Genomic DNA, 13349 nt, shown 5'->3' on the forward strand with positions numbered 1-13349 from the left:
CTATATAAAACTGCATCACTCCTGTATGCATCATTGATTAATCACATTCTTCTGGACAGTTCTGACATGTTCTCCATCAACATATGGATAAAGGAACTGACAGTGTCTATTACTAAGGAGACATATGCAGTCTGACTCAACACCTCCTTATGTGAATGACTGAAAGTGAATCACATAGTATTCACATTTTCATTTGATGCTAATGAATGTGTATAGTCTCAGAAAATATACTGTGATAATATATTAACAACACAACAAAATTAATTACAAATAAGAGTTTAATAGATAAATTAGTCTGAATCAACTCGATCTGTCAACATTGGTGGAATGGCTGTATTCATATGTTCATCACACGACTCCGCACACACTGCAGACCATCTGTGACTCCACCTCCACCCGACTGGAAGGTTGGAGCCCTGACAAACTCTCCCATGATGCACCTTGCACAAGGGCAATGCAGAGCAGGAATAGCAGAGTGGGGAACAAATGAGCAGCCTGATGAAGGACGCAATGAAATCTGTCTGACATCTCATGCTTTGTTTGACATTTTGGACCAAAGATCTTTCCGCTGCTCAAATTGAACACTTATTCCTTATTTTGACATAATGTTGCATTAATTTATAGTCACAAGATCCAAATTTTAGCTGCGAATCTTTGGCTATATGGCCAAGTGTTTATTATAGAGGTTGAAATGACGACTGATTCATTTCACTATATTAATTTACATTGGCATTATGGGATCATTCATGCTATTATCAAGTATATGCAAAGGCAAAAAAAAACATAACACAAAAACAAAAGTAAATCCAGCTTGACATCCACATTCACACGTGTCCAGAGTCGTGTGAGTTGATTCTTCCTGACGTAAGTGAAACTGAGACAGACTGTTCAGATGAAGTTGACAGATAAAGCTCTACTCTTCATATAATCTTCATCACTTCTTTTGGGCCACGGATAAGCTGAGAAAATAAAACAGAACACATATTTTATGAAGCATCAATCAGTGTCACACTGTAGCTATTTATCAAGCATGACTTAGAGCAACCAAACACTTTAGACAGGATGAAAAAAATCTCGCAGTGCTACGTTTTTGGACTAGATGTCAGAGCATTTCATTAACTTTCACAGCTGAAGAAATCATCTCCACCTTAACCTGTGATGAGTGTTCAAGCAGAGACGCTCCAACGTAAAAAATATCACTTTGGTAAAACAGTGGAATTTTGTAAATGTGTGGGATGCAGAGGATCACATGATATGTACACAGAAACAGATGTTCTCACAATGATATGCTTTTCGAGCAGAAATGACACTTTGACTTTAGAGTGTCATAAATCAATAAATCAAGGTTTATAAATGCTGAAATGCTTATTATTTGTTGCATTAAATCCCAAAGTCTAAACCTGTTGTTAGAAATTTAACAACTGGATTTCACGAATGATTTGTCTATTTAAATATAAAAATACACTTTGCAAAGTGTTGTGTTTTATTCACGTCACAGCTGTCCAAAAACCACACTTTTTTTGTTATTTCTGAAAGGTACAATGGTGTACAAGGGCCACATTTGGTATTTTATTACACATTGAACTTTACTTGTCTCTCTGGTGTATTGATTATTGATGTGTTTGAGATTATGTGATTATGTGTTATTAATACAGCTGCTGCAAAACCAACTGGGGTATAAAATTAATAATAAAATAAAATAATGACAATAATAGAAAAACTGAGTTATCTACTACTGAAATATCTGAACATTTTTATTGACGCACTATAGTTTAGCAGAGTCATGAATAAATAAAGACAGAACTGCTTTCTTACACGTCCTTAATCATTACATGAGTATAATATTAGTGTTGAATTTATGTGAAAAATGTTGCTTTTAGTGCAGCTGTAACAGGACTCAAGTAGGTTTAGAACAGACTTGGTCACTCTTTTTTAGCCAGTGTTGGTTCTTTCTGCCCCAGTTTGAAGACCTGCTTTAAAACTAATTAGGTACAAACATCCGAGCACATTAAGCCTAAAATACACAGGTTTGGTATCAGGTCTTCGTTGCCATGTGTCAAAACTGTGCCATTTCTCGTGCCTCATAAGCTCAGGGATGATAAAATCCTCCTTCTTACATATAAGACCATTAATGGTATGGGCCCCTCTTATCTCAGAGATGCTCTGGTGCCGTACCATCCCAACAGAACCCTTCGCTCTCAGAATGCAGGTCTACTGGTAGTTCCCAGGGTCTGTAAAAGTACAGTAGGAGCTAGAGCCTTTAGTTACCAAGCTCCTGTTTTATGGAATCAGCTTCCTGCTAACATTAAAGAGGCCGACACAGTCTCTACATTTAAGGTCAGGCTGAAAACGTTCCTGTTTGAAAAAGCTTATGGTCAGGCTAGTTAAAACCAGACTGAACCCACAGTTCAGTCTAAGCTGCCCTAGGAGCAATAATGCTGGGGGAAGTACAGGCACTGAGTCCTATCACCTGTTTCTGGTTCTACGTACCACTTCTGTCTGTATCTATGTTTTCTAATATTTAGCCAACTTAGTCTGTGCTTTACTATTCACCCGGTGTCCCCTTTCCCCACTCCCCTCCGGGGGAGTGGCTACTTTTTCAGCTGTAGCCGCTTGGGAGCCAATGACGACAGGATCTGCAGTTACCCATCTGTGTCCTGCCCTGACCTGTGTCCTGACCCCCTCCCCCACCTGTCTGGATGACGTCCTCGGCCTCACCACTGTGGATGGGCCTCCTCGCTCCTGCCTGTCTCATCCAGCGGGATGGACCCGTCATGTATCCACCCTACTGCATCCTTGCAGACTGGAACTACATCTGCAAATGGACGTCCATCAGTCCTGGTGCATATATAGCCTGTCTGTCCATGGGAGTGGATCTCTCCTTCACTGTGGTTCTCCCCGAGGTTTCTCCCTTTTCCCACTGGGTTTTGAGTTTTTCCTTGCCGAGAAGGAGGGTCTAAGGTCGGGGGATGCCCTGGACATTACTCATTTTCTTGCTGATTATTTGACTGTTGATGTTTACACCCAACTGACTCTGTAAAGCCCTTTGAGATAACCTTGTTGTGATATTGGGCTATACAAATAAAATTGAATTGAATTGAATAAAATATGCACGTATTTTATTATCTCATAATGTACTTCTCATTGTTTTCAGAACTGTGTGTGTGTTTGTGTGTGAACATACTTGTTAAAGAATGTCTGGTCTTGTAGATTCAGGACCAAACTATCAGCGTTAAGATACACCTTGTTCTGAGATGTTGCCACCTGGAAACAGAAAAACCACATAAGAGCCATCATCATCATCATCATTATCATCATCATCATTACCAACGCTGATTAAAAAAATTACTGAGGATAAAGAGTCACTGACCGTCTTTGCAATATTCTGTGCAGCTCGGATTCGCCTCAGTTTGAGGTAGCCAGGGTTCTTTGTCACTGCTTGGCCCAACTAAACCAAACACACAAAGTTGCATTTATTTGACATGATTAACATAATGGTTCTGATGTCCAGAAATCAGAAAGCAGCAGATAATGACTGTGACCAGTTTAATATCGTTGTGTTGAATGAAGACACTAGCCTGGTGGAAGTCTTCAAACAACATTTCTGTCACCATCTCAAACATTAATATTCAAATTACGTGTAAGAGTGAATAGATTTAAAAAAAAAAAAAAAAAAAAAGCAAAAGGACCCTTCCAAATTGGAGATGCTGAAAAATTTTGCACAAACTCTGCATTATATTCCCATTCACATATTCATATTCACACCAGCTCTCGGAAAACTCGCATTTACCCCTTATGAACACAAATATGCATTCAGTCCACAAATGTTTTGACTACATTCTACTAGTATGATGAATTTATTTTTATAAAATTCAAAACATTTTAGGAAGCTATACTGGAACAACAGTCTGGAGACACTTTAATTTTATCATGCTTATCCAGACATGGGAAATAATCCAATTTCAACCTTTATCGTACTGCATAGGAACCCCTGTTACCCACGTTACCAGTATTACTGCCTGTCAACAACCACTATGCTGCAAAAACTCAAAAGGCAACATTAAAACAGATGAGCAAATTTCCTCATATCCTCATGCCCTGAGACTGGAGCACAAATGTGTTTAAAACCCTATTAAAACAACCTAAATTACATAAGAGGAAAAAAACTTGCAGACTATTTTATTCCAACCACATCATCATCATCATCGACCTCGACCTCCACAGTGGGAGGTTGAGGTCGATGCGGCACTATGGTGTAATATCATCATCAGCCACTAGGTGGTGGCACTAAAACGACTTCCCTCCAAAAGTCAATGGTTTTAACCCCAGTCATCTGGTCTTATAAGGTGTACTGGCGCTCCTTGTGTAAATTCCTGCTCTGCGGTTGTGTGTGTGAATAAACTGTGACACTAAAGGGGAGTCTGTTACCATTCTGGCAGCCTCAGCCTCTCCCTCAGCTTGGATGATCTTCTGTCTCTGATCCTGTTTGGCTTTCTCCACGTAGAACTGGGCTCTTTGGGCCTCTTGCTGGGCTACACAAACACAAATGCATACAATTAAATACATGATAAAACTCTCAGCAGAAACACAAGACTATCTGAGATGGACATAAACATGTATGAGGTTGACATGTTTTCTGTCTGCGGACGTTGGCATTTACGTCAAAAGTTCAAACTATGTCAAAAAATTCTGATCATTTGTATTTATTTATCATTTTTAAATATTTTAGCTAATTAAATATCATTTAACTTCAACCCAAGACAGAATGCATAAATACAGTTCCTACATGGGAACCAAATTTACAACAACAAAAAAAAAAAGTTAGGAATTTTATGTTTTTTGTGATTTTTGTCTTGTTACATCCTTAACACCATTTTTGTCCATTACATAATTTCATCATGTTGCATCTTTTACATCGTTTTGGGTTTTTATTTGTTTTCATCTTGGTGCACCTTTTACATCAGTTTTGTCTTCTACATCTTTTTCATCTAGTTACATCTTCTATCTCTGAAGCCTCTTATCATGACTTCTCTGATATTTACTTATTCTTCTATCTTAATAGGAAAATTACTTCACATTTCATATTATTCTTATGCATTTCACTCAGATGGAAACAGACTGAAGAGTTACAGTATTGTGCATAAGTGTTAGTCCACCTTTAGCTTTATTATTTTTATAGGGTTGAAACAAGCATACATATTTATTTCTCAATCACATACATGAAAACATGAGAAATGTGTTCACAGCCTTAAAAGACATAAAAAAAACCCTGAAGTAAATGAGTTCTAAAGGTTAAAGTGACTATTTAGTGTGACCCCATGACAAGAAGCAGCACAAACAGCTGGAAAAATCTGACGTGTTGAATGAAACCAGGAATAAAACATCAGAAAACAAGTGTTGCCAGGCACAACAAACCCCACCCCTCGCACATACGTTGCCCTTTATACGTAAATGGGAAGATTTAAAAAAAACAAAAAAATCATAGAAAATTTTAACTTTGACCTACCTTTTCTAAAATATTATAACATCTATTCTGGGTTACTGGTAATCTATAAACCCAATTTGGTATGAATTGATCCAATAGTTTTGCTGCTAAAGTGTTAATAAACGAACCTAACCAAAAACAATACCCCTTGCCTCTCCCTTCAGGGGGCGGGGTAATTATTGCAATAAATCTCATATCGTCTGAACAAAAGGGTTTAACACATGTTAAGTAGAAAAGGTCACACTAAATAACAGCACTTTGGTTAATAGAAGCTGTTTTACACATATCTGGATTGTAACAAACTTAATGTTGGCCTAGACTTTTTGCACAGTACTGCATTTTTTTTTAACTAAACAATTATGTCTGAATTAATGCTGCCAAAATGGACAATTTGTGATAATTTGAAAATTATGAAAAATTCACACAATTACAGCAGCTATTAACCTATAGTATTTGATTTTAAATAGAATTTTCTGTTGATTCTCATTTCTATAATTTTACCTTTAAATATAATTAAAAGCTCTAGTCTCAGAAGAAAATAAATGATTAATCAGAGAAAACTTTGATATGTTCAAGGTGCTGGAGACTTTCGTGACCCATTTTTCATCAGATCTGTAAAACCTCAGTCATAGCCTAACTATCAGGAATCTGTAAGTCTTTCTGTGATTACTCACCTGAATCTCTTGCATTATGGTGAACAATTTCGAAGTGCCATCCACCATAAACAAACCATGTGTTTACAAACGAGCCAGGAGGTAACTCGGGCATCTTCGGAATTTTGTGGGATTTGTGCATTGTGCGAAGCGAAGGCTCACACAGCCGCCTTACAGCGGGAGCTGGAACAGACATGATCGGAAACGGCAGGAAGTCCCTTCCTTCTATGTATATTCCTCCAGCTGTTTCCGCATTTCCACGTGTTTGTTTCATCCATATAATACCATATGGTCGCGCTGCCGATGTCAGGTGGCTGCGCGAACCTCCATTTCCCACAATGCACAAAATTCTGAAGATGCCTGAGTGACGTCCAGGTCGGTTTGTAAACACACAATTTGTTTATAGTGGATGGCACTTCAAAATTGTTCACCATAATGCAAGAGATTCAGGTGAGTAATGACAGAAAGACTTACACATTTGTGATACTTAGGCTATGACTGAGGTTTTACAGATTTGATGAAATATTGGTCACAAAAGTCTCCAGCACCTTTAACGTTTAACTCATCAACAGACCTTGCTTTTACTCATTAATCCACAGAGTTTTAGAATACTTGTGTTACTAAACGGAGCCTTACCGACTTGCTTGGCCTCAACGGCAGCTGTGTACTGACTGCTGAAGCTCAGCTCGGTGATGGCCACGTCATCGAGTATGATGTTGAAGTCTTTAGCTCTCTCAAACAGCTCTCTTCGCACCAGCAGAGACACCTGGACAACAATGAACAACCATCAAACATGTGGAGAACCAACTCGTATCTGCAGTTTTATTATGTTAGCTGTGTTATACTGACACTACACAGCCTTCAGGAGGTAGTGGTCATCTAAATCCTGGACTGGGATCAGTACCTGTGCTCTCTGCGTGATGAGCTGAGAGGCGTTGAACTTTGCCACCACCGACTTGAGGACCTCGTTGACGATGGAAGGCAGAACTCTCTCGTCGTAGTCTTTCCCGAGCTGCTGGTACATGAACGGGAGGTTCGAGGCCATGGGTCTGGACAACACACGCACTGCTATGTTCACCATCTGCAAATCTACACACATACACACAATAACAGTTCAAGAACCGTATCAGACATGAAAGAAGTAGAAGCTGACAACAGAATACTGCAGGCTCTATTTTTATTATGGCAGCTCTAATTGGTCACATGACGGTTGCCTGATTAGCACAGCTGAATTTATCCTGCTGTTGTAGGCACCTGGTGTGCTTCACAGTCATTAATATTGGAGTGTAAAAATGTTCTATACGACAAATTTAGAAATGTGTTTTGTGGGGATATCAAAAATCAACTGCAGCCTCATAATGCACTTTAACATAGCAAGATATACAGCGTTACAGGAGGCTTTACACCAAAACCAACAGATACAAGGACAGTTTCTTTATCCAGGCAGTTGCTCTGTTGAATGAAACTAACAGGGACGCCATCTACCTCATGTATATTTCCACTTATCCAGCATGTGCACTTCTGTTTTTTATGCTAGAATATTGTCTTAATACTATTTTGTCTTTACACCATTTGTACAGTATTGTGAAAAAAAAAGTTTTTCTTCACTATGCATTTTTTTTTATACATTTACTCTGTAGTACGTCAGAGCTAAACATAAACTGCAGTGAAATTCCTCATTTGTGTGCACAAACCTGGCCACTACAGCTAATTCTGTTATGATCTGGTGACACAGATGTTGTTGCTTGAAATAAATGACACTTTTTTTGCAATGTTGCAAAAAAAAAAAGCGTCCTGATTTAGCTGCTCTGTCTTTGCTGAGCTTCAGCTGCACTTTCAAAGAATGTGACGTCAACAAAAGGTCAGAATTGTTTGAAGACGTTGAGAAAAACTTAAGAGTCCCAGGATGTTAAATCTGTAGCTACCCAGAACAACATTTAGGATTCAAACTAATAAGCATTCAGTTCAGTCTTTCAGAAATCATTTCCGTCCATTTTATATTCTTGAAACCTGATTGTTGCAAATTGCTTGAATAACACCTCCTCTGCTTTATATGTATTCAACATCATGATAAAAAAAAAAACAAGCTAAAATGTTTAACAGCTGCTACAGAAACAATAAGTATTAACATATTTGTAATTCTGACTGAACGTTTAATTAACTAGATGGTGGTCAATGCTGATGTCTAATAATGTCGACATAAACCAAATCATCACTGAAACTATTTTAAGACGTATAAACAACACGAGTTGATGACAATTACTGACAATTCCGTTTGCTTTTCATACCTTTACTGCCAGTCAAAGAGGAGATCTTCCTTGGCTTAGCTCTAATGTCATAGATGATCGGATACTGGAACCATGGGATCCTAAAAAACAAATGACATTTAAAGCCATGAGAACAAATAGAACTGTGACACACCAGTGAGAACTGTACATGTAGAGACTGAAAGCAGATGAATCCTACCTAAAATGCAGCCCCTCGGCAAGAACTGTGTCCATTTGCATCCCTCCAATCCTGCTGAAGATGATGGCTCTGTGGCCTCCCTCCACTGCGCGCGCGCACACACACACACACACACACACACATAATAAGCACAAAGAATAACTCAACATACCTTAAATACTGCTTTTCTGGGAAATTTCTGTTAATGGCAACTTTTTTTTTTAACTTTATTTTTATTGTTTGTTTTCTATACATTACAAAATAAAACAAACATAGGGGACATTTGGGATACCTTGACCATAATAAACCTTGTGACTAACAACTGCTTTTAGTGGTGTGCCATTGAATTGAAAATTGTCCATTTCTTCCATTTATCATGACACTGGTCTTCTTGAGTCCTCAGTCTATGGGTCAGAATCTCCATCTCAAATATTCCATTCAGTCTGTATCCAGCCGTTAGTTGTAGGTGGTTCTACTCTGCACCATTTTTTGGTAATAGCCTTTTTACAGGCTCCTAATAGTATTTTAAACAAATATCTGTGTTTTTTTCCTTACATTATTACCAATAATACACCCAAAATACATCATCAAACATGTTTTAGGAATTGCATAACCCAATAGTTAAGGGAAACTTTTAATAGGATTCAATTTAAAAATATGTAAAATAAATAAAGAAAAGAGGAAATAAAACAAACAAACAAACAAACAAACAAACAAAAAAACAGTACTTTAAGATATGCTATGTTCTTGTTTTTTAATCCAAGGACCAATTTATGTCGGCAAACATAAAGGAAAGCATATACTTAAGTATTACAAATACAGTATGGATAGATTGGTGATTTTTTTAAAAACAGAAAATTTTCAGCATTCTGGGAGACTGAACATGAAACAAAACATTTCAGAAATAATTACAATATGTTTTATTTAGAAAAATGTAACTACATTTTAAAAGCCTTTAAAAATTAACCATATTGTTCTCTTTCAAGCCACTGGGGGTCACATAGTTCTTCATCATGATTCAGTAATAATGGAGCTTCTCTCACTACCAGGAGCCTATTTACTCAGTACAATAACTGGGCAGTGCTGGGTACATACACATGTTACAAAGACATGTTTGAAATTCAACCAAAGAACCAGTTTAAAACAGTTACTACTCTACCCCTGACTGACTATGATGTTGGTATTTTATTTTATTCCTAAAAACAGCCTATTAGTGAGCAGATGACAATGGACATGAGGATGAAGTGACAGAAACAAATCTTGTGGCCGCATCATCAGTGTAAAGTGATGTAAAGTTGTCTGACTTCAGACTAAGGCCACACTAGAAACAAAATCATACATGTATACCATTTTGGCCCAAATCAGAATTTAAACTATGAGATTACAAGTGATTTGGGTTCAATAAAAAAACAAACAAACATGCACTACTGATCTTCTAAGCTTCAAGTAGGCTATCTGTCTACTTATTATGTGGTGATATTTAGGTGTAAACCAGCTTTGAACAGTATTCAACATAATTCCCTAATTTAAAGAAATGTGCTGAAATGAAAATATGACACAAAAAAGGCAGTTTATTTGAGTCTTTTAAATATACTTGTCTTGTGTGCCAACACGTAATTTCAGGATAATGAAAATATCAAAATGACATCTTCCTTATTTGTTGTTAAGAAGTCGTCCATATATTGTTTTTTCTGTGCCTTTGCAGTGCACTAAATGAGGGTCAACATGTTAAAGCTGCAAGAGGCAGAAGTCAGGAAAAAAATTAACACCAGCATTTTGGGATTCTACCACCTTCTCCTTTCTGTCCGAGAGAGATTGAATATTAAAAGAGATGACCTGATGGTATTTCTTACAGCTGTGGAAAAGTGAAACGTTATGGTTGTTGAAGCTGCAGTGTTGGTCCTGTGACGAGTCATGAGGTGACAGTAAATTAAAAAATGACAGAATCCACATTTCACTATTTAAAAACTAGGGGACTCATCCTGACTATACACTATATTACTATAACACTGTACAGAACCTTTTGATCATTTTAAAAGGATACTTATTTGAAGCAAGTTTGTATCCTTCTCATAAAAGGAAACTATGACTCAAATCACAACTCTTGCAATAAAAGGTGAATTCTGTCTGTGGCTTCATCCTAGTACAGTCTAATCCAACTGTTCTGGTAGTTTTTGTGGACCATCAGTGCTACTAACCATCTGCCACTTTGTGTGAATGTGGTGTACTGGCGTGTGTTCACCTGTGTAGGTGGCTTCTTTAATGCCATATGCCAAAGCTCCAGCCCCAATGAGCAGCTTCATTCCTAATCCTGCCCCTCGGCCGCCAGATCCAGACATCCGACTAGCCACATCCCTTAAGTGCTGGATGAAGCGCTGCATTTTGCATGAGAGAGAGTAAATAAGATTATCTTTAACATCCATAAATAATATATACAGTATTAATACAGACATTATTTAATGGAACGTGTCTAAGAAAAGTTCAAGATATCTGATTGATTAAATAATTAGGCTAATTACCAGAAAATATGATAGTAGTCATAATTACTTAAACATTTATAACTTATATAGTCTCTGTAAACTGAACATTATTGTATTAAATTTGTAAAACAAATAAATGAACAAAATGTACTAATTTGTTTAGTAGTAAAAGTTCAAATTATCTGTGATTAAACAGTTGTTCAAACAATTAGCTTTTGACAAATTCTTCTTGACAGATAAATACTTTCAAACTAAATCCATCTCCATATTCTTCAGTGAGTTTAGGAAAAAATGAAAAAGTACAAACTACAGTTGATGTTTGGTGGTTTCATGTTTCAGTTCAATAAATACTCTGTATGCTAGTTCAGTTAATCCAGCTACTTTTTATATTTATTATATGAAATTTCATAATTAAAGTAGATGAAATTTCCCTTTAAAAAAAAAAAAAAAAAGCATATCTTTTGCTTACAGAACTTCTTTTTTTTTCTTTTGGATTAAGGTGAGAGCTCTATTATTGTCACTACAAATAATATGCTTGCTGGTCTTAAGCCATGTTTTTAAAAACTTATCTGTTTTCTTAGGATAACTGTCATGCTCAAAGATCTATTTGTGTTGAAACTTTAGTTTCAAACAACCTCACAATGTGCTCCTCAACCAAGTTTCACAGTTGGGATGCTGGTATTATTGTTATCAACCTTATGCTTCTTCCTCCTTAAAAAATGTTGATCATTATGGGCCAGCATTTCTGTGATAATCTCAAAAGAACGGAAAACATTCCGCTACAAGGTAAGATCAGAACCAGAGTCTTCTGACTTTTTTCTGCTATTCTGTTTTGGAGCAGTAGGTGCCTCCATGGGGAGCAGCTTTTCAGTTTCCACCGTACAGCTCCCTCTGTACTGTGGTTGGGAGATATTTTAAGGAGCAGCTCCTCCAACAGCTTTACCAGTCCAAACACTGTTGAACCTGTTGCACCAAAATCTGTTCTTGTCTGGGTCTGGATTAAACAGTGGTCTGATCCTGTGGAGGTTATATTTGAGCACAGATGGACTGACGAACACAGTACATTCAAATGTCTAGAAAACTCGTTAACAGAAATCAGAACTGAGGACGTCTCTCATTTTCTCTATGGACTTCACCATAAAATACAGTCACAGATACACTTCTACCGACAACCAGTATCTACCATTCACCCACCTAGATCAAAAATCATGACCACAATCTCCAGAAGGTTGTTTACAAGCACACTTCATTTGGAAGACTGTGATACATTTATTTAAAACTTGGCTTAAAAATTCTCTGTACTACTCTGAAATTTCGCAACATCAGATTGAAGTGGATGAACTCATATGAAATATTCAGAATTTGACGCTTGATTGCATTCAGCCAAGGTGTATGTAAACATCTGACATCAAGTGTATGCTTCTCATCATGTCTGTCATGAAGCCGAGTTCATGTTAGTGTTTCGATAACAATGATTTCAGTAACTGTGATATTGTGTAATTAAATTGTTAAAATTTCAACGAGTTTGTTTTAACACGTATTTTTAGCTAGCTAGAGTCTAATACAAGCTTCAGTTCAGTGATAACTTCACTGCACCAGTATAAAACTGCCTCTGCCTCTTCTTGCCTGTGTCCATTCACCTTTAGCCCGAATACACCTGGACTAAACATGCAATGGAGCTGTGCTGTAACACTGCAAAGTGAATGAACTAGGCCGAGTCCATGTCTCTGTACGTAACAATACTATGCAATGAAGTGTTAATAAACCCAAGCGTCATTCAGCTGGGTCTAAGATTAGGAACTTTACTAATATCACCAGCTGTTAACAAAATTCAGCAATGCACGAACTAGCAGCGCTATCACATAATGACATGCTAACTGACCTAGCTAACACTCACCAACGTTTTCTTTAACAGCAGGTTAGAAGGTCTAACTCTTTATCGGACTACTATTTTATTATGTGGGCGTACAATAAATAACGCAGCACCTCCGGTCACATCCATAACCGCAAAGAGATAAATATATAATATGATTAAGTATCTTAAATACTCACGTTCGGCTCCTTGCTCGCCATGCTGCTGCACGTCAAACTCCAAGGTCGAGACAATCCACTTCCTCGTGGACCGCAAAGGCTACTGGGACATGTAGTTCTACAGTCGGTGTTCATGTTTTCATTGCTAATGGCAATAAATTAAGCTTTTAGGGAATAATCGATACACAACACCTTAAAATACAATACAATACAATACAATACAATACAATACAATACAATACAATAGATATCAGT

General features: G+C 37.3%; 1 protein-coding gene across 3 annotated transcripts; it reads right to left on the minus strand.

Annotated features, from left to right (window-relative positions):
* Positions 1 to 260: 260 nt before the first annotated feature.
* On the minus strand, positions 261 to 13235 carry phb2b (prohibitin 2b). Of its 3 annotated transcripts, none has more exons than XM_030132026.1 (10): positions 13116 to 13235; positions 10826 to 10958; positions 8605 to 8689; positions 8427 to 8506; positions 7043 to 7227; positions 6775 to 6904; positions 4429 to 4532; positions 3371 to 3448; positions 3185 to 3264; positions 261 to 959 (listed from the first exon to the last, which is right to left on the minus strand). In XM_030132026.1, exons 1-10 carry the CDS (start codon positions 13227 to 13229, stop codon positions 935 to 937), a joined length of 1014 nt encoding a protein of 337 aa, XP_029987886.1. In that variant the 5' UTR covers positions 13230 to 13235; the 3' UTR covers positions 261 to 934. The 3 variants fall into 3 exon arrangements, with proteins under 3 accessions (XP_029987886.1, XP_029987887.1, XP_029987888.1); XM_030132027.1 differs by having other exon boundaries at positions 10826 to 10960; positions 13124 to 13159; XM_030132028.1 differs by lacking the exon at positions 13116 to 13235 and adding an exon at positions 12961 to 13053.
* Positions 13236 to 13349: the final 114 nt, after the last annotated feature.

Source organism: Sphaeramia orbicularis, chromosome 4, assembly GCF_902148855.1.
Source record: "Sphaeramia orbicularis chromosome 4, fSphaOr1.1, whole genome shotgun sequence".
In the NCBI taxonomy this organism is placed as follows: domain Eukaryota; kingdom Metazoa; phylum Chordata; class Actinopteri; order Kurtiformes; family Apogonidae; genus Sphaeramia; species Sphaeramia orbicularis.